This window comes from Phodopus roborovskii, unplaced genomic scaffold (genome assembly GCF_943737965.1).
Source record: "Phodopus roborovskii unplaced genomic scaffold, PHOROB, whole genome shotgun sequence".
Classification (NCBI taxonomy): domain Eukaryota; kingdom Metazoa; phylum Chordata; class Mammalia; order Rodentia; family Cricetidae; genus Phodopus; species Phodopus roborovskii.
Window position 1 is genome coordinate 1424514 of NW_026126486.1, and position 25588 is coordinate 1450101.

General features: G+C 48.6%; 2 protein-coding genes across 4 annotated transcripts in view; one reads left to right on the forward strand and one right to left on the reverse strand.

Annotated features, from left to right (window-relative positions):
• Adcy7 (adenylate cyclase 7) overlaps window positions 1-16694 on the forward strand; it is a 41469-nt gene extending 24775 nt beyond the window's left edge. For both annotated transcript variants that reach the window (XM_051195082.1, XM_051195083.1), the window contains 19 exons: window positions 747-874; window positions 2134-2292; window positions 2439-2571; window positions 4564-4755; window positions 5019-5053; window positions 5542-5622; window positions 5791-5863; window positions 6854-6951; window positions 8530-8614; window positions 8834-8962; window positions 9616-9714; window positions 10349-10524; window positions 11162-11330; window positions 11558-11713; window positions 12186-12332; window positions 12876-12980; window positions 13180-13294; window positions 14203-14327; window positions 14479-16694. In XM_051195082.1, coding sequence (XP_051051039.1) covers window positions 747-874; window positions 2134-2292; window positions 2439-2571; window positions 4564-4755; window positions 5019-5053; window positions 5542-5622; window positions 5791-5863; window positions 6854-6951; window positions 8530-8614; window positions 8834-8962; window positions 9616-9714; window positions 10349-10524; window positions 11162-11330; window positions 11558-11713; window positions 12186-12332; window positions 12876-12980; window positions 13180-13294; window positions 14203-14327; window positions 14479-14625 — 2352 coding nt within the window. In that variant the 3' untranslated portion in view covers window positions 14626-16694. The remainder of the gene's footprint in view (window positions 1-746; window positions 875-2133; window positions 2293-2438; window positions 2572-4563; window positions 4756-5018; window positions 5054-5541; window positions 5623-5790; window positions 5864-6853; window positions 6952-8529; window positions 8615-8833; window positions 8963-9615; window positions 9715-10348; window positions 10525-11161; window positions 11331-11557; window positions 11714-12185; window positions 12333-12875; window positions 12981-13179; window positions 13295-14202; window positions 14328-14478) is intronic.
• A 2115-nt stretch (window positions 16695-18809) lies between these two features.
• The window catches only part of Brd7 (bromodomain containing 7), a 31535-nt gene continuing 24756 nt past the window's right edge, over window positions 18810-25588 (reverse strand). Inside the window, exons 12-17 of one of the 2 annotated variants that reach the window (XM_051195085.1) lie at window positions 24790-24901; window positions 22682-22738; window positions 20365-20476; window positions 19992-20135; window positions 19175-19318; window positions 18810-19076 (exon numbers count right to left, since the gene is read on the reverse strand). In XM_051195085.1, the coding sequence (XP_051051042.1) occupies window positions 19072-19076; window positions 19175-19318; window positions 19992-20135; window positions 20365-20476; window positions 22682-22738; window positions 24790-24901 (574 nt within the window). In that variant the 3' untranslated portion in view covers window positions 18810-19071. The remainder of the gene's footprint in view (window positions 19077-19174; window positions 19319-19991; window positions 20136-20364; window positions 20477-22681; window positions 22739-24789; window positions 24902-25588) is intronic. The other variant, XM_051195084.1, reaches the window with a different exon arrangement.

Sequence of the window (25588 nt, forward strand, 5' to 3'; positions counted from 1 at the left end):
TGGGCTTGACTTCTGCTTAGCATCTGCTTAGGGTGCCCGCTGCGACTCCTGCCTGACTTACTCTGCTTTGGCTATACTGACCGTCCTAGTTTTATTTCAAGTAGCTTCCTGGCCTGGAGACCTTTGCATATGTTGGAATGTTCTTCTTTTCGTTAACATTTTACTTTTTAATTTTTTTGTGTATGTTGGATTCCCTGGAACTGGAGTTATAGACAGTTGTGAGCTGCCATGTAGGTGGTGCTGGGAATTGAACCCAGGACCTCTGGAAGAGCAGCCAGTTCCTTTTAACCATTGAGCCATCTCTCTAGCCCCCCCGCCCCCAGAATACTTTTCTCCTAGGACTGTGATGGCTCTGGTTTTCTGGGCCCTTCCTCTTTCTCCAGTACCTCATCTTCTCCTAGGTGTATCTTCTAATTGTATTGATTTAGTTGTAACTTTCTACTTGCATGTTCATTCCACAACTGCAGGATTTGTATCTGTACTTTGCTGCTATACTCTATTACATTACCTGGCCAGGTACACAGCAGGTGTTCAAACACTACACGGATAAATAAAAAAGATGGTCCATCCTCTATAGCCCTTACTAAGTCTGGCGTTCATCTGGATTCCTGGCTGGGTCTCCCTGGGTCCTCTCACCAGTCTCTGAAGCAGCCGCTGCACCAGCACTGAAGTCCATTGCCGGCAGGGCGAGTCCAGCTGGCCCCAGAGCTGCCCTGAGAACCACCCCTTGCTTGCTTACCCTGCAGGCCAACGAGTGCATGCGGATCAAGATCCTGGGAGACTGCTACTACTGCGTGTCAGGCCTGCCTGTGTCGCTGCCCACCCACGCCCGCAACTGCGTGAAGATGGGTCTGGACATATGTGAGGCCATTAAGTAGGTGCAGGTGGGCCAGGGCACAGGTGCATGTCCCCTTGCTAAACTACAAATTGAGGTGGGTGTGGGGAGGTGAGACTTGCCTGGATTCTCAGTATGCCATGTGGAGGATGCATACTCCTTCTGTTGGCCTCCCTTCCTCAGGGCCCACCTGTGGCTGCAAGTCCTAGAAGCATCTAAAGAGCTGAGTTAGGCCAGGCATGGTTGGCACATGCCTTTAATCCCAGCACTGAGGAAGCAGAGGCAGGCAGATCTCTGTGGGTTTGAGGCCAGCCTGGCTTACATAGCAAGTTCCAGGACTGCATAGAGACACCCTGTCTCATATGACAAACAAACAAACAAACAAAATAAAATAAATAAAAAGCTCTACCCTCCCAAGGCCTGGGACAGCAGGGGAAGGTCAGGGAAGACAGCAGGAAGGCTTTTCAGGGGCAAGGTCCAGTGGCAAGACTCCATCTGCCTTCCCTTCCTCTGGGAAGTTTCTGGTGCCAGAGGACTTACTCTCCAGCAACAAGGAGGCCTGGATCGTTTGGGCCCTTCTGCTGGCATCCGTCTGTTGGTGAGGTGCGCAGGGGTATGCAGGAAGAAGCATGAGATGATGGTGCAGGCGGCCTGTCTAGGCAACTGAGGAGGTACTCCATCCGGCACCACTTTGCTGTGCCTCCAAGAACTCTTCCCACAGTACAGAACACCCAAGACGCCTGCCATGGGACTCGGCAAGTCCCCATTCTGCATTGTGTAGAGGCGACTTTTGCTCCTGCTGGCTCTAGCCCTGGTGGCTCCAGCTCATCCCTTGTTCTAGTGGTGGACATAGGTGCTTGAGGAGTGTAGAGGTCTGCTCATCCCTGGGGGATGGGGTGGGTGCCACATCCTGAGAGGCTTCACCCTGGAGATGCCTTGTACTGAATAGGGCCCGCATTTCCTACAGTTGGAGTAGAGACCTCCCAGGGTCTTTGTCTATGCTGGGTGTTGGGTAGGGCTTAGCATGCTTCACACCCTGGCAGCCTTATCAGAGCTAACCAGGGCTGCCTGCAGGACAAGGGATACCAGGGACAGAATGTGGCCCATCAGTATAAGTGTCATCCTAAGTCCCTTTCACTTCCTACACACCCTTGAGGTGGGTGTGAGCTTGCACACTCCCAGGGGTGGGGTTCTTGGCCTCTCTGAAGAGGAAGCCCTGCCTCCCTAGGTGCCCTGCCATACCCAAGACCTCAAGCATGGCCTTGAGCTGCTGTAGGTGACAGACTGTTCTGCTCCAGGCAGGTGCGTGAGGCCACAGGAGTGGACATCAGCATGCGTGTGGGCATCCACTCCGGGAATGTGCTGTGTGGGGTCATCGGGCTCCGCAAGTGGCAGTATGATGTGTGGTCCCATGATGTGTCCCTGGCCAATAGAATGGAGGCAGCTGGGGTCCCTGGGTGAGTTTCATCAGGGCAGGGACAGAGACCAGGGTGATCGAGGTGGGACCAGGTGTGGGGGCAGGGGGTGGAGCCAGTCCCACCTGCTGTGTACCCCTAAATGGGTGCCTGGGCCATGCTGCTTTATCTGACTTGGGTCTCCCCAGCCGGGTGCACATCACAGAGGCGACACTGAACCACCTGGACAAGGCATACGAGGTGGAGGATGGGAACGGGCAGCAGCGTGACCCCTATCTGAAAGAGATGAACATCCGAACCTACCTGGTGATCGACCCCCGGGTATAAGGGCTTGGGGGGTGGGGGGGGGGATTGGGCAGCCTGAGAACAGGGTCCCAACTACTGGCAGCTGACCTCAAGACTGTGGTGAGGTGGCAGAGACTAGCCCAAAGTAGGAGGGCATTTCCTTGAACTGGGCACATTCTAGGCACCAAGGAACAACCTGTTTGTGTTTCTGTAAGGCAGGGAGCAAGGGCTATGTCAGCAACTCTGGGCACAGAGCGCAGTGTTAGTGTAGTCCCATGAAGCTGCAGGACAGACTCTTTACCTCTGTGACTACTCAGGGAAGCAGAGAATGGCCAGGCAGCCTGCCCCTGGAGCTTGCTGGTCTGGGGCTCTCAGGTGGCTCGAGTTGCCTCCTCTCTTGGAGCCAAGCTTGCCCTGGAGGCCCAACTGGAGAGTCTGCTGGGTTTGTCTGCTGACTGTTCCAAGTTGGCAGTCTGCTGCTTTTTGTTGTCTGTGGTCTTAACCTCCTGAATCATCCTTGGAGTTTGCTCAAGAATGCTGACAGGAGCTCCTTCCAGCACTCTTGGTCCTGGCCCTTGGCTACTCCTGGAGACGGCCTGCAAACCCACCTAGCCTGCACTGCCTGCCTTATCTTGCTAATGTCCACAGGGCAGCTACAGGAAAATGCCTGCTCCTGGCCTTACTGTCCCCATGTGGTCCTGTTTATTTATCTTTTCCCTTGTTTGTTGTCGTTCATGCTGCTAAAGACCACTGGCCCTCTAGCCTGCAGATTGCCCAGCTCTGCTCTGAGCATGCATTTAGTGGCTTTGAAATGGATGAAGCCCCAACCTCAAAGGCATCTGCAGGCCTGTTAGTTCCAAAGCCCACCCCCAGGGCTGCCAGACTGAGCCAGCAGAATTGCAGGATGCTGGCCAGACTCCAGCCAAGCTCCAGAAAAGCAGCAGCATGTGTGTGCGTGCACTGGCAGTGTGGAACTGTCGTTCTTCCTCGTCCCTCTCTTCAGCTCTGCTGACCGGTTCATTCACATGGCTGCAGTTTAGAGGGGCCTGTAGGAGTTCTTCGTTCTTGTGTCCAGTCAGCACATGACCAGGGTTACAGGCAGCAGAGGGGAAGGTCCTCACCTCCAGATCCAGCAGCTCTTGTTCACTGCCTGGCTTGGCTGTCGTCTGCCTGGATCCTAGGACCTCCTCAGGTGGAACTCTACATACTGGTCCTAGACTGAGTAGATGGCGGGCAGTGAGGGTTTAAAGAGGCTTCTATGCCCAGAGATGCTATAAGTGTCCAGTAAAATTGCCACTGTGCTTTGGCCAGGGGTTGGGGTTGTAGGCGGGCTGCTGCCTGTTCGTGTTGGCAAGTCTGAGGAGACGGGCTCTGGAGGGAGTGTCTGAGATGCTGGGGGGGAGGAGGGGCACAAGACCCCAGCAGACACAGGTAGCCTATGCTTGTGTCTGATGACCTTGAGGCTCTTTCTTTTCCTCTCTTCCAGCTATACCTGGCCACCCTGACTGGAGAAGGCCCAGGCATCCATTAAGGGGGACTTGGGGCTCAGTGGCATTAGGGCAGGAGGCAGAGCTGGACCCCCAGGTCCTGGCTTAAGCCCCTGAGGCCCCAGCATGATGCTGGACCCAGCAAGTGTGTGGCAAATGGGCCTGGAGCTGAACTTGAGGCTGGGTGTGGCACTCCTTCAAAGACTGCCCTGGACTGGGCCCATGCCTTAGTGGCCATGTTTCTGGATTCAGGCCAGCACACATCTTTTCCTCAGTGCCCTCACCAGAAGGAGCATGTGTGAGCCACCTGTGGGTGGGCAGGGCAGGGTTCCTGCTTACCCCTTTCTCGAGGGGGGCTGATCCTGGCCTGGATGCTAACTGAGGGCTTCAGCCAGTCTCCAGGGCTTCAAGAAGAGGCTTGGAAACTTAACACTTTCCCCTTTACCAGAGCAGCCAATGAATGCTCCAGGCATGTGAACATGCCTTCCAGGGATGGTTGAGAGGGGAACAGGTGGGACAGGTCATGTCTATGTGTTTGCAGAGCCAGCAGCCGCCCCCACCCAGCCATCATCTCCCCAAGCCCAAGGGGGATGCCACCCTGAAGATACGGGCTTCAGTGCGTGTAACCCGCTATCTCGAGTCCTGGGGGGCAGCGAGGCCCTTTGCACACCTCAACCATCGGGAGAGTGTGAGCAGCAGCGAGACCCCCAGTCCCACTGGACAGAGGCCAAAGGTAGGTCCCCTCCCATCTGGTTGCTGGGTCAGGACCCTCTGAGAAGGGACAGGGAGCAAAAGGCTCTGTCCCACCCTTTTCCTCTAGCTGTATGTGGGTAGTCTTTGCCAAGCCTCCCTTCTGGACAGGAGGAGGTGTTTGGAGACTGCTCCAGTGGGGCCTGGAATCTCCTGGTCCTTTTCCAGTCTAAGGAAAGAAAACCAGGCCCATGGTGAATGAGGGTCAGTGTTCAGGGGCTGGTCATCTCTTCTCACCCCTTTCAGGCCACTCCTCTGCGCCGACACCGTGCCGTTGACAGGTAGGTGCACCGCCCTCCATGCACACTGCTCACTGGCGGCACGTGCTGATCTCCTCCTGCAGGCACCCCGACCAGTCTCTGTCTGGGGCAGTCCCTTCAGGTCCAGCCCAGGCCTCCGTGGGTTTGCCAGGTCTCGGGTTTGTGGGTGTGGGACTCCCAGACCCCAGGCTCTTTGAATGACTGGGGTGGGAATTCCCACTGCATGCTACCCTAGGGCTGGGACAGCGGGCTGCTATGTGTTTGTGGTGAGGGAAGGTGTGTCTCTGGCTTCTGGGCTGGTGCTACCCTTAGCCAAGGTGGCCTTGGTCTTGGGGGGATATGTCCTCTGCTTCTTGTGGTGCTGCTGGCCCTTTGCTTAACCCCACCCCTTTTCATGACCTTGGAGACCACACTAGATACCAGTAATCCCACTGGTAAATCCATCATCCATACCCTAGTCTCCAGCTGAATAGGCCCCTGGGGTGATGGAGTCGGGCCTCTAATTCTAGGAGTACATCCCCCAAGGGACGCTTGGAGGATGACTGTGATGACGAGATGCTCTCTGCCATTGAGGGGCTCAGCTCCACCAGGTGAGGCCTGTGAGCTCCACCCCCCTCTTCCCTCCCTTGGCAGGGCTGGTCCCCTCCTGCTGGATACTGAGCCCTGGCTTGGATGTGGGCTCTTCCCTTGCCCTGGGGCTTCCTCTGAGGATGTGGCCCTCTCCTGCTCTGTGGCGCATTGTGCTGCTGTTCTCCTAGGCCCTGCTGCTCCAAGTCTGATGACTTCCACACCTTTGGTCCCATCTTCCTGGAGAAGGACTTTGAGTGTGAGGTGAGGGTTGGGCAGTTACCATAGAGCATCTGCTCTAGGCCTGGTGGGTGGGGCATGAACTGCTGGGTCCAGCAAATCTCAGAGAGGGGGAGGGGGTGCCCATGGGGGCTCCTAACTGGCTGTTGGGGTGGACAGGGTTCTGTCAGTCTCATTTGTGGCTCTTTCTGTCGGCCTCACCCCTTTAACTGACGCCACTCTAGAGATTTGTCCCCGGGATTGAGGCAAATGAGTGTTTCAGACTTAATCCAGCCTCCTAGTTGCATACCTGTGGGACCCCTTGCCTGGCTGCTGTGACACACTTTTTGTGCCCTAATGGCTCTATAGGTCTAGAGCAATTCATGGCTCCCTGCAGGTCTTGGGTCCATATCAGAATCAAATCTATCTTTCCCTCAAGCAGCCAGGCAGGTACCAGGTCCAGCTTAGATAGGAGCCTGCAGCCCATGGCGCTGAAGCTGCTTGTCCTTAGCTTTAGGCTGTGGCCATCTGGGGAGGCTCCTGCCTTGATGGCCTGGTGTCCACTATTGACAGGAGGAATCTTCTCCCTGGGGATTCTGAGTGAAGTTCCTGGGAGGAGAGTGGAGGAGGCTTCCCTTGGCTGTGGGTCATATGGTCCAAGTCTTGGTTGGTCCTTTACCATGGCAGCATGATAAAAATGGTAACAAAGTGATGCCATGTGGAGGGTAAGCCACAGGGATCCCTGCCTGCTTGTCCAGGGACCCAGGCTCAGATAATAGATAATACTCCTTTGTAAGGGGTGAGGTCATGCCTAGTGACAGCTCCAGGAGCTCAAGCTTGTTTCCCCGAGAAATGAAAACAAAAGCCTTGCTGGGTGCTGAGTATTGCCAGTGCAGAGAGTATAGTGTTGGCAGGTGAACTCCAGGAGCGGTGCCAGGCACTTTATTTTAGGATATGAACCTGGGGTAGGCATTAAAGGGACCTTGCTGGTAGCTGTCTCTCACAGTCATGTCCACCCCCGACTCACCCACCCAGTACCGCCTGGTGCCCATCCCCCGGGCTCGCTACGACTTCGCCTGTGCCAGCCTTGTCTTCATCTGCATCCTACTTGTCCACCTTCTTGTGATGCCCAGGTCAGCCTGTGGTGGGAGGGATGAGCAAGCCCACTGGGGTCCAGCTGGAGGGGTGGTGACTTTGGCAGGACCCAGCAGAAACTGGCAAGGTACTTCATGGCTAGCTGGAAGGGACCAGTGACTTCAGCTCTGGATCCTCCACCCCTGGAGCTGGGGGTTTTTAGCCTCAGAGCTGGAGTTACTGACCTCTCCTTGTGACAGGGTGTAAAACTGTCCGAGGCTACCATCTGCTGCCTTAGCCTCTGGAAACACTGGGCACTGTCATTTCCCCCTTTCAAGAGGAGAAAGTGAGACTTACAGGAATAGTGGCATCCAGCCTGGACCCAAGAGCCCTGAAATTCGTACTTCAGGTTCTGGGGAACTGCTGGTGTAGACAGGGACAAGGGGCCAGAGAAAACAAAGTGTAGCCACAGATAGCTTTCAGAAAGCAGTTAAAACAAAGCACAGTCGGTATTGTGGCTTTGGATGTGCTTAATAGACTAAATAGGGCTGCTAGTGAGATGGCTCAGCAGGTAAAGGCACCTGCCAACAAGCCTGACAGCTCAAGTTTGATCCCTACCACCCACAGAGTTAAAGGAGAGAACAGACTCCAGAGTTATTCTCTAAACTCCACATGCATGTTGTGGCATGTAGGTGCCCACATTCACACACACACACACACACACACACACACACACACACACACACACACACAGAGAGAGAGAGAGAGAGAGAGAGAGAGAGAGAGAGAGAGAGGCTGAATAACAACCAGGTATGGTGACCTAGGCCTGTGAGTCCACAGCACTGAGTGGCAGAGACATGAGAATATGAGGATTGCTGCAAATTTGAGGCCAGACTGGTCTATATGGAAAGTTCCAGATCAACCAGAGCTGTAAGACCCTGTGTAAAAACCAAACTAAAGCCGGACAGTGGTGGTATACCACCTTTCATCCTAGTACTTTGGAGGCAGAGACAGGCAGAAATCTGAGTTCCAGGTCAGCCTGGTCTACAGAGTGAGTTCCAGGACAGCCAGGGCTACACAGATAAACTGTCTTAAAGAGCTAAAACAACAACAAGACCAAAAACAAACAAAGAAAACTAAATAAAAATTATATATGGATGCTTAAACATTCTTTTACTGTATTATGTGTGTTTTGCCTGCATGTGTGTATTTGTACCACATGTGTGCTTGGTGGCTGAGGCTATCAAAGGAGGATGTCCAGTCTCCTGGACCTGGAGTTATAGGTGGTTTGGAACCAACCATGTAGGTGCTGGGAATCAAACCTAGATCCTTTTGCAAGAGGAACAAGTGCTCCTAACCCCTGAGCCATCTCTTCAGCCCCCTCATACAGATGCTTTTGTGTTTTACATGCCAGACATAGTTCTAGAGGCTCGTGATGTGACTCACTTCTTATAAACTTAGGGGGACTTGATGACAGCCTTGATCTTTGAGATTGTTATTTGTGGGGCATTTGGAGTCATTTTTCAAGGTCTCTTTTGCTGGGTGCAGAATATCCACTGGGGAGGGAGAGGTCACCATGAACCGGAGAACTGGGAATGGTGGACGGTACCTGGACTCAAGTTTTCCCTTCTTTCTAGGATGGCCACTCTGGGTGTGTCCTTTGGACTGGTGGCCTGCCTGCTGGGGCTGGTGCTAAGTTTCTGCTTTGCTACTGAGTTCTCGGTGAGTGGATCTCTGAATTCAGTGCGTTCATTCATCACCATGGCCTCTCCCTCACCAGCAGTCTTGCCTGGGTGCTCTATCTTACCCCTAGGACAATTGAGTCCCTGCAGACTGCGCCCAAGTCCTCAGCCTCCCAGGCCAGTTAGTGCCACCCATTCTCCCGAGTAAGGCTGTCCTTTGTCCCAGCTGCTGTTTTGCATGACTTGCCCCTATCCATAGAGGTGCTTTCCCGCCGCCCGAGGTACACTCCAGGCCGTCTTGGAGAGTGTGGAGACACAGCCCCTGCTCAGGCTGTCCCTGGTTGTGCTGACTGTTGGCAGCCTACTGACCGTTGCCATCATCAACATGGTGAGTTATGGGGTCAGGACAGCAAGCCCTGGCAGAGCTGTGCTAAGGGTGTATCTCCTGGGAACCCAGATCCTAGGATTAGGATTCTTGTTGCTCCAACAGTTCCATATAGAGTGACCCCCTGTAGCTCTGCAGTGGTCTGTGGGATCCCCCCAGTGCAAGCTTGGAGCTCTTCACCCCTGAAGGGAGGGTTTGAGGGCCCGCAGTTCCACAGATACATACTGCCTGCTCTTTGGGACTCAGTAAGGGATAAGACTTGCCCTCTGGTCCAAGTCACACGTGGGTTGCTGAGCAGCCTGTAGGGACGGACTTGCAACCCTGCCTTATGCCTGCTCCTTCCTTTAGAACACTTCTTTCTCCTCCACACTGTCGGCTGCGGATTTGGGAGTGTACTCTTATGCCCTTCTCTCAGGGCCCAGGAGCTTTCTCACCTGCCTGCCCTGGGCTGCTGTCTCAACACTTCTGTCTCTCCCCACCCCAGGTCCTCCACACCTGGTGGTTGCTGTGGACACAGTCACTTCTGGGCTCAGCCGAGAGCCTGGCACCCAGCCTCAGGTCACCTTTGGTGCCCACAGTTGTCTTGGGTCACCCACCCAGGGCCTGACATTTCTTCATGCCTGGACCCACTCTAATGGCAATCTGTCTCCCTTCAGCCACCGATGCTTAACCCAGGCCCAGAGCAGCCAGGAGGCAATGAGACAAGCCTGCTGGCTGTAAGGAATAGAGTTGGGACCCCATGTGAGCTCCTCCCGGTGAGTACGCTCATCCCGGCTTCCGGCACCACCCAGCCCCTGGCCAGTTCTCTCGCTGGGCCACTCTGACCGGAGTGCAGCTCATGGTTTGAAGGTCTGAATCCTGGGGCCTTGGAGAGAAAGGATGAGTCCAGTGTCTCTCAATGTAAGTGGGAGTGGGCCCTTCTCTAGGCCAGATCCAGGCAGCTGAATTTGTTCCCTGCCTGCCCAATGCCAGGGAAATAGGACCGGGGTGGGGGGGGATTAGCTGGTTGTTCTAAGGCCTGCAGGCAAGGCCTGCAGACCAGCATCAGTTGCAGTCGAGGGTGACTTTGGGTCACTTGCCCTGTAGTTAGATTCTCTACACTCAGAGAGGCTAATTGAGGCCTTAAGGGAATGAAGGGCTGGGCCCAGGGCAGCTGACAGAAGCCGAGGTCTGTGCCTGGAGAGGCCCAAGTCAAGAATGGGGCCATGAGAAGTGGTGAGACTAGGGCTGGCCCTCAGCCCAGTGCCGTGCGGCTTCCCTGCTCATCTGTGACGGACAGGGAAGCAGTGGCCTAGGGTGGCAGACACCTGGCCTTGCAGCCTCAGCAGGAAGGAGCTGGCTCCACGCATGCCTCCCGGTGACTGAAATAGGACATTGTCCCACCCGCAGTACTACACCTGCAGCTGCATCCTGGGCTTCATCTCGTGTTCCGTTTTCCTGCGCATGAGCCTGGAACTGAAGGCCCTGCTGCTGACGGTGGCCTTGGTGGCTTACCTGCTACTCTTCAACCTCTCCCCATGCTGGCATGTCCCAGGCAACAGCACTGAACCCAATAGCACACACAGGTGGGGCCCTACCTGCTGGTGTCACTGGTGTCCACGACTGCAAGCTCGTTTGTTTTGACCCAGTGCCTGGCCAGGGCATGCTGCTTTGTCCATGGTCCCACTGAACCAGATAGTGAGGGTGGGCAGGATTCGGATTTAAGAGAGGCAGTGACTGGTCCAGGCCCCAGGTCTCCAGCACTGTGAGCTGGGTGTATGGCTTACGATGGGTTCTTGGAGATGTCCTAACAATCAGGCTCCTCTTCTTTCTGAGCCTGTCAGGGGGGTAAGAAGGGAGCCTCAAGCCAGCTAATTCCGACCTGTGACCTGGGTCACCAACATCAGAAGTGCAGATGCCCGTTACCCCCCGGGCAGTCGCCCACTCCTGTGGGTTGAGAAGGGCTCTGCAGCCCTCAAGGCTTCCGGCTGAGGGAAGGACTTGGATCTTTTGCAGCCTATGTGGTTAGAATCTTGAGGACCTAGGGGGAAAAACTGTCTGCCTTACTCTGGTCAGGTCCTTATGCCAAACTACAGATGCTGTTGCAGCTCCTCAGTCCACAGACAGGCCTTTTGGAGGGACCCTGAAGTCCCTCACTGAGACTGTCACCTCCTTCCCCCTGCTTCCCTGCACAGCTGCCAATGTGTACTCCCTACCCTTTAGGACACCACCAGTCCTGCCTGCTGGACAAAGCACACCCAGCCACACCCTTGCTCTGGGGCCTCAGGTGACTGCCCCCTCCCCCAGCAGATGTTTAGAGAAAGATCTGAAGACCATGATCAACTTCTACCTGGTCCTGTTCTACGCCACCCTCATCTTGCTGTCTAGACAGGTGTGTAGGCTCCTTGCCCAGCCTCTTTTGAGTCAGCAGTGGGTGTGGGGGGCTGGGGCCTAAGATACCAACATGGGTTCAGGCCTGCCATGGAGGTGCTGGTCTTGTTCTGCACAGGGCTGGGCAGGGTGGGCAGCACTGTAGGTAGGCTGGTCCAGTACCCTATGTCCCAGCTCTGGGTGGCGTTACAGGTGTGACAGCTGTGACACTGGCTCCCTGGCTTGCAGATTGACTACTACTGCCGCTTGGACTGTCTATGGAAGAAGAAATTCAAGAAGGAGCACGAGGAATTTGAAACAATGGAGAATGTAAACCGCCTCCTCCTGGAAAACGTGCTGCCGGCGCACGTGGCTGCCCACTTCATTGGTGACAAGGCAGCTGAGGTGTGTGAAGGCGGGACACTCCAGGAGTCTGTGGGCACAGCTGCCCAGTGCTGGCAAAACCTGGGCTACTCAGCAGTATACCCCAGAGTATGCTAGATGCAAAGGCAGGCTTGCAATCAAGTCAGAGGTCTATGTCCACCAGGGGGTGTGGGCAAGATGCCTCCCTGGCCTTGACTTCTACCCTGGAAAATAGATCATGAGGTTCAAACATGCCGAGGTGTCTATCATCCAGATGTGCTGTATTGATAAGACTCCTGCACTTCCATGGGGTGCGTGTGGCAGGGACTTTCCCACACAGGAAACGGGCCCCATGACAGCTCAGTGTAAAACCACCTCCTGACTGGACTCCTGCCTTAGCTGCATTCAATCTGTCACAGCTCACACAGCTGGCCAGACTGGACCGGCACTGCCCAGCAGCACCTGAATCCAGGGTTAGTAGTCTTAGGGTCCTGTTTCTCTTCCCCTGCTGCAGGACTGGTACCATCAGTCTTATGACTGTGTCTGTGTCATGTTTGCATCCGTTCCGGACTTCAAAGTCTTCTACACTGAGTGTGATGTCAACAAAGAAGGGTTGGAGTGCCTGCGCCTGTTGAATGAGATCATTGCTGATTTTGACGAGGTAAGGCCTGGCCAGTCTGCATAGGGGTTACTGCACCTGTCACCTGTGTGGTGGCAAGAGCAGGGTGGAGGCTCAGTACTGCAATGCAAGCTTAAGTCTGTGTGAAGCTGTGGCTTGATCCTTAGTCCTGGAAGAGAAAAGAGCAGTTAAACAAAACATGAGGCCAATGGGCTGGACCTGTATTACACTGAATACCAAGAGATTTTTAAAAATCTAGTAAGTAAACTTTTATTAAATCTCTACTGGACAGGTTCTGACAGGTAGATTTAGGCCCTTCCAGAACAACTTTGACTCAGGCTAAGCCCATGCTGCCAACAATTCAGGAAGTCAGCTTGGGCTGGTTTGTGGGAGACATTGACCCCCCCTCTAAGTAAATGATGCAGAGAAGGGAAGGAATGAGAAGATAGAGGATGGGAGCTGTGACCTCGCCTGCAGTCGTGAGCTCAGATGGACAAGGCCATGCATGTGATATGTCTGCATTGCACATCAGGGGAAGCACCAAGGCTATAGTGCCTTGTTTTGTTTTGTTTTTTTGTTTTGCAGCTGCTGCTGAAGCCTAAGTTCAGTGGTGTGGAGAAGATCAAGACCATTGGCAGCACCTATATGGCTGCAGCAGGGCTCAGTATCCCCTCAGGACATGAGAACCAGGTACTCCAGGCCTGTGTAAAAATCAGTACTTCAGGATATCCCAAGTCCTATCGCCTTACTAAAAGTTCTGTGTCAGGGGCAGAGGCCTTCTTTGGCGCAGCCTGGAGATCCCTGGTGGGAACAGGAACCCTATCTCCATGGGATGTGTGTGGCCTCAGTCAAGGCTGCATAGAGTGGGTATGCAATCCATGTCCTGCAGGACCTGGAGCGGCAGCATGCACACATTGGTGTCTTGGTGGAGTTCAGCATGGCCCTGATGAGCAAGCTGGATGGAATCAACAGGCACTCCTTCAATTCCTTCCGCCTCCGAGTTGGTGAGGCTCACAAAAGGGCAGCTCAGCCTCGTGCACACCCTCATGGTTGGAAGGTGTCCTGGATCCTTTGCTATGAGGTTCCAGCAGACTCTCTGATGTTATCATTAACACTGACCTCTCTTGCATATGGTCATGTAACCTTTAGGGGGAAAATGTGTATTTGTGTGTGCTTTGGGAGCTATCTTGCTTCTTAACTGTCTCCCTAGAACCTGGGGCTTGCAAATGAGGTTAGGCTGGATGGTCAGCCAGGGAGCCCAAGAGATCTGCCTGTGTCCATATCCCCAATACTAGGATTACAGGTGTCATCACACTTCTTACATGGGGTGCTGGGGACCCAACTCAGGTCCCCAATGTTTGTGTGATAAGCTGAGCTCTCTCTCCAACCCCTTCTATTAAATTTAGAATGACATTTATTTGTGTGACACACCACAGTGCACACGAGGAGGTCAGAGAACCTCTTTCCACCATGTGGGTTCTGGGAATTTAACTCAGACCACCAAACTTGTTGGCATCTTTACTTGATAAGCCATCTTGCCAGCCACCAACCCTACCTTTGAAATGTTTTAATAATATATGACTATATATATGTAGGGCCAAAAGTCCTGGCTGCAAATAAAAAATGATCTTACAATATAGAGACTAAGATAGACTAAACCAACCAATCATAGTTAGCTTTACAGGTAGGCACTTAAAGCCTATTTATTTTGTTTACAAAGAGAAATTAGCATAACTAGGGAAGAGCTGATGAATCCATGGTATGGACAAGAGACAGCTGGGGTCTTTTACCCCTCAGAAGCACAACCTGCAGAAGAGAACAGGCCCAAGGGACTTGCACCCCTATTGCTGTTACCCATCTCTGTGGGCCCCCTCAGTGTTACTACACACGGCTAACTGTAAACCATCTTAAGGCATAAACCATGGACCTGTGATTGCTGGAGTGATTGGAGCACGCAAGCCTCAGTATGACATCTGGGGAAACACAGTCAATGTTGCCAGCCGAATGGAGAGCACCGGGGAGCTTGGGAAAATCCAGGTAAAAGTCCACTGGGGGGAATCGACTTGGGGAAAAGTTATGCCCTGAGGAGGTATCCCACTCTGGAACTTGGCCCTTCTATCACTTGGCTGTGTGGCTCTGGCCATCAGTTAGGAACAGACAACAGACACACTGCTCTTTCTCATTTTAGGTTACAGAAGAGACGTGCACCATCCTCCAGGGACTAGGATATTCTTGTGAGTGCCGAGGGCTGATCAACGTCAAAGGCAAAGGCGAGCTGCGGACTTACTTTGTGTGTACAGACACTGCCAAGTTTCAAGGGCTGGGGCTGAACTGAAGTGTCTGGTAGTCAGTCTTCTTTCCTGAGGGAGCCAAGAATGCAGCCCATGCCAGTTGCAGATGGCTGTGTGGATGGCTTTGACAGGTGCATCAGATTCTGTTTGAAGCAGCTACTAAGTTGTCCACAGGACCTCTGTGTTTCAGCCTGTGCAGTTCCTGGTTGGCTAGATCACTGGTCTACTATGGGCTGTGTGTTCCCAGAGTGTGGGGGAAGAGACCTTAGTGTGTGATCAAGACTGACACCTGCCCTGGTAGGCAGTGAATAGCATACACAGGGCGACAAACTCTCTCCTGGTTCCAGGAGGTTCAACCAAGTTGTCTAGCATGGGTTGAAACCTTCCTCTTCCCATCAGTACCTGCCATGGGATGCCAATCTCTCATGCAGGCAGCATTCTGGCAAATGGAGTTCCAAACAGTGTGCATATTGGCAGGTAATCTCAAACAGTAGAGAAAAATTTCTAATTGACATGTCACTTTTTACCATCTCTGGCTTATGTTTGAAATGGGAGTTTTACTACCAACTCTTAGATGCTAGACAAAGATCTTCTTTCCAGTATATCCTCTCTTCTTAACCACAGACTACATGTAAATTGGACTGCTGTCCAGTGTTAGGATTAGCTTGACTGCAGGGACAGAGTTTTGAGGCTCACAGCAAGAGGCAAGGAGCGACAAAGCCTTGGATCTCCATCAAGCATTTTGACTAAGTTTTTTGGGACAAGTTCAGGAAACTGGAAGTCTAGAAATGAGGCATGGTGCTTCAGTTCTTCTGTCTGCACTTTATTTTTTTGGAGACAGAGTCAGCCTAGGCCCCCAAACTTTATCTCTCCTGCTTCAGCTTCCTCAGTGGTTCGAATACAGATGTGCACTACCATGGTCAGTCCCCCTCACCCCCATGGGAAAGCCTATGTAGAGAGGGCTTGGACAATCTGTGTACCTCCTGCCCTTTCTCCAGTCTTCTGAGGCAGAGCTGCAAGGACCATCCATCTACCTGGCAGGAACACGTACTGAGGGTCCCTGACCTGTAAAATCGCCAAGTTGTTCTCACTCACGAGTTAGCTTTGTGTGATGGTGTCTTGCTGTGCTTTAGCCCCAGACCACTCCTTTTTGGGACTGACTTTACTATATCATGGTATTCTTAGAAGTCATCAGGGAACCTCCGAAAGTACAGAAAATCATGCTCACAGGAGTCTACAAATGCTGTGTGTACTGCAGCAGGGTTACCAGTCAGGCTTACCTGAGACTTCAGTCCAAGGATGAGTGATCAGGAATGCAGAGGGGAGGGACAGGACTTCTCTGCCAGCACAGTGTTCTGCGGGGCTTATCAGCCCACCCTGGGAAGAGGGGCTGACTCCAGTCTGCACAAAGGAATCTAGCAGTGGCCAAGGCTTCCCAGCAGGCTCCCTTGGGGTTAGGATGCAGTCTACACAGAGCAGGAATACACACTCCTACTCTTCCAACATCCAAGTTATTTTTTCCCTCTAGCAACAAAAATTCTAGCCCGAGTTTAAAAATAATTGGCTACTGCTCACACATTGTTTATTTTCAACTGAAGCACTGTGCTAGTGTTTTTAAGTTATTGTTCAGGCCATAAGAGTGTAACTGACAAAAAAAAAAAAAAAAAAAAAAAAAAAATCACTTGGGAGTTATACACATAATTGTTTTTGAATTTCCAAGTAATTTCTTTACAAGTGTCTTGTTTTATCATAGGAACTTAAAAACAAACAAACAAACAAAAAAACAAAACCCAAAGCCTTCTATGGGTCAAGGACTCATTTCAGACTCCCTACTAAGGTGGCCCTTACTGACTACAGAAAGTAATACCCTTCCCAACAAAAGATGATTATTATTGTGTTCTTCATGGAGAACAGGCCAATGCTTGGAGCAGGTGAAACAAGCAACTATGGTTTGTTCTGTGTTTAATATTTATAGCTCCATAACACCCGTCTCAGTGTTTTGTTTTATTTTCATAAACCAATGCCTGGCTCCTTTTTATATGTTCAATCAACAATTAAAAACCCTGAATGTCCTAAGGTGTTTTGAATTAAAGTATTTCTGGGTCTTCAGGAATTGGCTTGTGGCAAATAGATCTACTGGTGAATTATGGTGAAATATATACTTGAGGCAAGGTTTCATATAGCTCAGGCTGTCCTCAAACCTTCAACTCCTAATCTTCCTGTGTCTACTCCTAGAGTGCTGGGATTATAGACATGTGCCACTACAGCCAGATCCTTTGTGTGTGTGTGTGTGTGTGTGTGTGTGTGTGTGTGTGCGCGCGCGCGCACGAGTGCATATGCGTCTTTGGAAATCAGAAGACAACCTTGGTATCACCTTCTACCTTGAGACAGGGTTTTTTTCTGCTAGCTGCCCTATGAGTGTCCAGGGGTCCTTGGTCCCTGCCTCCCATCATCCTATAGGAGTGTAGACTGTAGACACACACACCACTGCATCTAGCTTTTCACTTGGGTTCTGGGAGTCCAAACCCAGGCTGTCAAGCTTGCACAAACATTTTAATCAGAGCCGCCCTCCACTTGCAGCTCTTTGTGGCCAATTTAAGTGGTTCTTAGGATCAGACTCCAGGCCTCACAAAGACTAGCCCTCAAACACCCCACGAATAGACCTATACCCTTTAGCCCCTAAACTCTTAAGAGACTAAAACCAGAAATCTAAAAAGACTTGATAGAAGCACACTTGATTTTTCTATTCTATTAACATAATGGTCTACAAAAAAGAGTCACATGATAATTTCTCTCTCTCTCTCCTTCCTTCCCTTTCCTAGAGAAGAGTTTCTGTATTGCCCTGGCTGTCCTGGAACTTGGTTTGTAGACCAGGCTGGCCTTGAACTCATTGAGATCTGCCTGCCTCTATCTTCCACATGCTAGGATTAAAGGCGTGTGCCCACCATGCCTGGCTCTTATAATTTCTTGAGAGAATCAACTTATCTTTACTGCCCTTATTCTGGCTTAATAATAATTATATATATATATAATGTATATGTCTGTGAGGGTGCCAGGTCCCCTGGAAGAACAGCCAGTGCTGAACCATCTCTCCAGTGCCCCCATCCCCCAACCCCTTTTTTGAGGCAGGTTGTCATTATATAGCCCAGCTGGACTTAAATTCATGGCAATTCTCTTGTCTTAGCCTCCCAAGTACTGTAAGTGTGAGCTACCATACCCAGCTTGCTTTTCAAATAAGTTATATCTTGATCCAGATTTAGAAAAACCATCATTCATCTCAGCCCAGTGACATGTGATAGAAGGGGACATATCTGATGGTTTCCTACTTAATCTGCTTGGCCATTTGACCTCTGTATTTCTGATAAAGGGAAATGATTCTGGGACACAGATGAAACAGGTGGCCTTGGAAAAACAGCAAAGGCAAGCTCTCGACTCTAATGTGGCTATGGATGATTAGGTTTATCTTTTTTTGTGTCCTTTTGCTACAGGTCCAAACAACGACAAAAAAAAAAAAAAAAAAAAAAAAAAAACCAAAACCACACTAGACATGTTTTATTACCATGAAATTTCCTAGCCCACTTTTTTTTGTATGTTGTATGTTGGGGGCAGATGTAGCACCTGATAATCATAAATGAGAATAACATTCCACCAGGAAACCTTAACATTATCTTGAGTGTGTTCCCTTTCACGTTGTGATGCTAGAAAATCTTGCTTGACAGAGCTATGTTTAAAAAGCTGGGTCCTGGGCCAGTGAGAAGGTTCAGTGAGTAAAAAGGCATTTTCTAACAAGTGTGGTGACCTAAGTTTACTCCATGGTATCCACAATGGAAGCAGATAATCAACTCCCAAAAATTGTCCTCTGACCTCTATACAAGCAATATGGCATGCATTCTTGTACCCATGTATACACAAGTACATCCAACAATAACAATGATAATGACAACAACAAAAAATCTGGGGTTTGTTAGTTAAATACAATAGTGGTAGTCTGCAAGGCCACCAGGACAGCCTGCTCACAAGACTACTTTTTTCATGTTATTCAGATGAGCTCTGGTAAGGCAGATCTTAAAACTACCTGCTTGCAATGTGAAAAATGGGGATTAATTTATTTTGAGGACCTGACCCTTTGAAAGATGACTATGAAAACGGCTAGTGTTGTTCCAGGTGCCTATCCTCGGACCAAGTCAGACCAAGTCAAGGGGCAATTCAGCTGATACACCGGCAAGCCTCACAGTCCAGGTTTAGCTTTATTTCCTAATACAAGTCCAATCTTTGGAACATTGAAAGGAACTGTTCCAAAGCTTAATTAAAACACAATTTACAAATAGTTAATATCTTCTGAAAAGCACCTCCAGGTTCAGAATGAAAAAGTATGTACACAATGTAATCAATACCAGGCCATCTTCAGCTTCTGTCAGGCCCACACTCGGCAGCACAGGTCTCTTTAGGTTCTTCATACTCTGAAGGAGAAGAAGGCACTCAGCATTCTGTCATTCTGTCCAGATGAGGGTTCTTAAGTCATCTTAAGGGAAAAAGGGCTGACTTTCCTTTTATTCACAAAACATCTCCCACTCACAGAAATAGGGCACCTACCTTCTGTCAAATCTACAAAGCTGTTTCCCATGATGGGGGAAGGAACAGAGATCCCCATTGCTTTACGCACTCCATGTATGCTCACAACGTCACCTGGAGTCACTTGCTGTGTGAGTTCTTTAAGGTTATTGGTCACTTGTTCAGCTAAGAAAAATTGGGGGAAAAAAGCTTTAGACCTTTAGCTTCCCCACCCAGAGATTCTCTGTGTAGCCCTGGCTCAATAGACCAGGCTGGCCTCAAACTCAATGAGATCCTCTTGCCTCTGCTTCCTGAGTGCTGGGATTAAAGACATGCGCCACCACCACCTGGCCCTTTAGACATTTTTAAGAGTCTTGCTATGTATCCCTTGCTGGCCTTGGGTTCACAGAAATCCTCCTGCCTCAGCCCCAAAGGGGTAGATGTGTGCATGCTAAAAGTCAAGTCAATGTGAGTTCTCTTCTTCAGTTACTGTCCATCTTACTGTTTGAGAAAGGGTCTTTCACTGACTTGGCTAGACTGGCTCGTGAGCTCCACCCTCTCACTAAGGCTGGAGATGCATGCCACTGCACTTTCACATGCTGGGATCTGAATTCAGGTCCTCATGTTTTTGTGGCAAACACTTTGCCAACTGAGCCATCTACCTAATCTCTGGTAATTAAAAAAAAAAAAAAAAACCAAAACAAAAAAACAAAAACAAAAACAAAACCTAAAGAATTGAAAATGTATAAGTGCAGAAATACTACATGCATGTAGCTACTTTCCAGTACTGCCACTTGCTGGAAGCCTTCATTTCATGTACCCAGCCCTGCCCTACTTCCCATCACTGGGACAAACATACCAAGGTACATTTCTCTGTAAGATGGACCCAAGAGACAGATCATATTGGGAGGAGGCCTGGTACTCAGCCGTTCATTCTGTGCCTCCTGGAGTTCCCTGAGCAATCTTGTAGTCTCATCAAGCTTCCTCTGGAACACTTCAGCTTCTGTGTGGTGAGAAGACAACACTGAAGAAAACAAAGGCAGCCTGTGTTTAATCTGTGGTCCCAGGCTCTGCTATGGTGAGCTTCTATTCCAATTGAGACCAACAGTATAGTTATGCTCTACTAGTCTCTAAACTCAGTTGGCCAAGATTTTCCTGCAGTTAGCATTAGGCAAAAAGTCTAACTGCCTGTGCTGGACATATTCCAGCAACCTGTGGTCCCAGACACCCACCTTCAGAGTCAAAGACTTCAGTCGGAGCACCAAAGTTTGTCACTGCTTGCAGTGCTGTGAGCCTGTCCTGACTGCTGGACTCCAAACGCCCTGTTGGCTCTATCTGTGTAATCTGCTTCAACAGGGAAAAAAAAAGTTAATTTGAGTTTGCTAAACCATGACAGTGCCAAGGAAAAATCAGTATGACGGCTTGTGCTTACGAGCAAAGTTACTCCACCTAGTCACCTTATAGTCATAATTTTGATTATGTCTTCCAAGAACTCTTTTAAAACTGTTGTTCTCAAATCCTGGCCAAAAAAGTGTCCATAAATCCACACTTCTCTGTAGTGACATGACAGCTTATGCAATCTGCACCATTTGATTCGTGTCAACATTTGACAACAAAGTACTAAGAGCCTGTCACTGTCTAAACTGTTAAATGCTTTTGGTGACCATGGTAATGCCTGCTTCAAAGGTTTCAGCCCAGCCACTCCACACTTGACATTTGCATTTCTACAGATCTATATACAGCTTTGGCAGCTCCCTGGGTCGTCCTCAAGCTCCAAAGCTAGGTGATTAGTATTGCATGAGAGAAGAAAGTCTTAAGAGTAGATTTGAAGTTTTGGAATCTAAGACTCAGAATTTCCATAGCTTCACCACAACTTTTAAAGAATGGTTCCATTTTTTACTTGAGTGCTAACTGTACTCCAATCTGACTACCTGCTGCCCACACATAGGCTGGAGTGTGCAGTGCAGAAAAAGCATATAACCATGATTGGCTATTTCAGCCAGACCCATATAACTCTATTCCACCGTCTTTCCTGTTCTTTCACTAAACATAAGACCTTGTTGGATTCTCTTTCCCTGAAGACGGCATGGTTTACCTAAGTACTAGCTATTTTATCTGGACCTCACATCACAATTTTTCCTCCCTCCAGTTAAAGCTTGGTTTGAGTCTGTCCAATCTTAAAACAACCCTATATAGCTCAGTGTCCTCAAGGTATGACCTAGTGAGGTCTACTCTTTGCCTCTATTTATTTTATTAAGATGCTGTGATCAAGGTTATGAATGATATTTGCAAGGGCTTCTCACTGGGCTTATCTACAGCTTTCAACCTTGCTGAATCTACTCCATTTCTGCTAACCACCCTTTCATGGGACTCATACATTATTCAACTTTGGACTTCTCCAAAGTTCTATCCTTCAACCTTTTCCATGCTCCCCCTGAAGAGTCTTACTTGTATGGATAGAATAAAATTAATTTTGAATTACATCTGTCAGAGTCACAGCACAGCCCGGACTTTGGACTTCCAGGACAATACCTCAAACAATGTCCCAAACACATCTGTCAAAACAAACTTTCTGAATTTTTCTCTCAAAGGTCCTTTTCCCCAAACATCCTATATGAGCTAATAACCACCTATCTCACCCACCAGATCTTGTCAATTTTTTTTTTATTATGTCTCTCTTTTATATAATCTTTTGGTGTATTTCCCAAGTTCAGATTCTCTTCCTTTATGTTGATAGGGTAAAGTTACTTTTGGCTTAAGACAAATCCCACCAAACAAAAAACCAGGGTCTCTCTACATAGCTCTGTAGCCCTAAAACTTACTATGTAGACCAGGCTGGCCTTGAATACAGATATCCACTTGCCTTTGCCTCCTGAGTGCTGGCATTAAAGGTGTACATCACTATGCCCAGCAAGTCCCATGGATTCTTAATGGTCCCTCTCTTCATAATGTATCATAGTAGCCCACCTTTTACCTTCCAGGAGAAAAATCTCAGCTTTTCTGCACTGTACAAGGAATTTATCATGGGTTGGCACTTACACAGTCTCACTACCTGTCTTGGGAACCCTGAGTCATTTGCCTTCTGAGCTCACTGAGCATGTGTCTTGTATGCTAGGAGAATGAATGCCTCTTCATCTTCCAGCCTTGTTCTTGCTCTTGAGAGCAATGTGTTCTCCAACCTTGAGGGTGCATGCTGGGGCAATTACACTGTGGTTTAATGGCTTTGGGCTCTCTTCTTTAAATGCTTGTCTATGACATAAGCTACTTCTTTTACTCCAGATGATACACAATTAACACATAAATGTGTGTGTGTGGGGGTACCATGCCATGACACACAATAGTATTCTGGAAGTCAGAAGAGAACTTTTGTGGAGTTATTTCTCTTCTTCTACCTTTATATAGATTCCAAGGATTGCATTTTATCTGTAAGCTTATGTGACAAACATTTTACCCACTGAACCTCAATTAATACTATTATCTTAAAGTAAATAAAGCCTAATCATTTAGGTCTCTAACTTATTCTCCATTTAAGGAATAAAATGTGAGCACCTCTGCTTCTCTTGCTGTGTCCAGTGCTCTGGTCTGGTCTTCATCTTCAGGTGATAACTGTACAGATAAAGGAAAAACTTTGATGAAAGCAGTAAATGCAAATATCAAGGTAAGTAGAAAACTTAAAGTGTGGCAAGAGAAAAGTATGTGGATTATAAGAATGTATATATATGTACTTTAAATGATTTAATTTTATGTGCACTGTTGTTTTGCCTGCATGTATGTCAGTGAACTGGAGCTGGAGTTACAGAGTTGTGAGCTGCCATGGGTGCTGGGAATTGAACCTGGAAGAGCAGTCAGTGCTCTTAACCATTGAGCCATCTCTCCACCCCCAAGAATATATTTTTTAAACCAAAATTAATTAATATAATTATTAGCATTCTGAGTCTTTGTGAGTTGCTAATGATGCTAAGATCCATGCATATAAACTAGCAATTGGAGACTGAGGCAGAAGTGCCATGAGTCTGAGGCTAGGTTGGGCTGCACAGATCCTGCCTCAAAAAATTAAGAATATGCTTGTTAAATAAATACCTAAATATATAGAGTCTTTGACAAGGAGAGATAGGAAGAAGCTTTAGAGACTAATAGGCATTAAAGAACCAATATTCTAATAGTAGAGGTTACTATAAAACATACAAATGCCTCAGAATGTAGATTATCCCCCATGATTATATGCACATTAGTGTAATTCACACATAAAAAGGAACAGAAAAAAGAAACACATCTAGCTGGGTGTGGTGATGTATACCTTTAATCCCAGTACTTGGGAGGTAGAGGCAGGTGGATCTCTGTGAGTTTGAGGCCAGCTTTGTCTACAGAGCTAGTTCCAGGATAGTGAGGCGATATACAAAGAATTCTGTCTCTGAAAAAAACAAAAATAAAAACAAACAAACAAAAAAAAAACATATCATGGACATCAATAAAAGTGCTATCTTTTTTTTGAAGGTTTATACTCTTATTTAGCCCATTTCCAATTTCTAAAAATTATAGGCCATATGTCTGTCCTTGATATGTGTAACCCTGGTTTTACTTTGTTGCATAAATTCTGTGAAGAGAAACCGCTGGATTAAAAGGCAGAAAATTTCAAATATATTATTATAGCCACTAAATCAAAGCAATCTGATTTAAGGTAACTACTATTTCTAATTAGCTGAGGGAAAGGAGTAAGAACATTTATTTTTGAACAGATGAAAAGGTATCTTTTAGCTTCAATAAGGAAAGTAGTACATGTGGAAGGATTTTGCAGCAGAAGCCACTGAATTTGAGGCACTGACTCTACTTGCTAAGTCACCTAAGGAACCATCACCATTTGCGCAGTTGTAGTGAGAGGTCTTTGCCACCTTGAGGGTTACCACTTCCAAGGCTAAGAGTACTTGTTATTGCAGAGGGTCTGGTTCTGCTGGCCAGCACTCAAGAGGCAGCTCACAAAAATCTGAGACTCCATATTTATCACTCTAGTTCCAGGAGCTCTGACAGACATGCATGTGGTACTATAAACATGCGTGCATTAAAACTGTCATACACATAAAAAATAAATTTAAAATAAGTTAAAATAAAAATAAAATTTCAAACATGATGGCTTCCTAGACTCCTCTAACTTGGTGACCAGAACATTCTAGACATCAATGGGAATGTTTCCTGGTTCTAGTCTGAGTCAGGAATGAATGATTCCAGTTACAAACTGTCTTGAACTCTAGAGTTCACAAGTGTTGACAGAAGAATCAGTGGGGACGGTGTTCCTGTCTGAGGCTCCTAGTGTGGTGCTATCACTGCACAAGGAAAAGCGTACTCCCCATCCTGCCAGCCAGCTTAGGTCCCACTCAGGAGCAGGACTCCTATTCATTTCATTAGGCTCCTCAGCACCTGCTGACTTCTGAACTCCTGTGTCTTACCAAAATCAGTATAACATGTCTATGTTCTAGCTCTCCCGGATCCTGGTAGCTGACTTATTCCTGTCTGTTCATTGTCTTCCACCCATGGCAGGCTGTCCTTTCAGGGGAATGGAGTTCAGCTGTCACACTGGTTAATCCCTGGTCTCATAACATTGAATGCATTGAATGTCTAGGGCTTCATTTATAAACAGCCTGCTTCTTTAGCAGCTTGCTTACCACATCCAAGTCCTGTAGGCTCCTGGAATGTCCTCCTTTTGTTAGAACATCCAGTAAACTATCTGCCATAACATACGGGTAATCTTGGCATGTGGCCAAAAACTCAGAGATGCTGAAAAAAGAGTTAAGAAAATCACTTCTATAGAAATAGTCTCCATGGCTTACCCCTTACTACAGCCAACTCTTCCCATTAGATGCCCTTGGTTTGTATAACTATAAAATGTTCTGTTTACAAACAACATTATACCTACATACTTACCAGTGATTAATTTATCATGAAAGAATTCACACACACACACTCACACACACACACACTCTCTCATACACATTCATATTTATACATGTAGCCAAAGTAAAATGTTCCTGAGAATCCTCGAAGAAAACAAAGATGTCAAAGATGGGGCTTCAGGAAGTCTTGGGGCTTCTTGCTAGTTCCCCTTAGTAACCTTATTCAACTCAGGTACTAAAACCTCAAAAATCACACCTTTGTTTGCATGAGTAAGTATCACAAGCTTAATAAATTACTCCAAAGTGGTGCTCTAACATCACCCCTCTTTTAGTAAACTGCAAGTCTGAAAACCCTAATATCTCAACTTCTCTTACCCTCCAGTTAAGAACCAGCAACCTACTAATCACTAACCCTCAACACTATCATGGTTGTTCCCTGGTCTATTGAACATGTCCTGATTTCTGCCCTTGTAGACCACGCTTTGTATAGTTGCCCAAGTAGTCCCTTCAGAATCACAAGTCAGATCAGAACATTACTGTGTCACTAACCAGCTCCTCATTCACTGAGAAC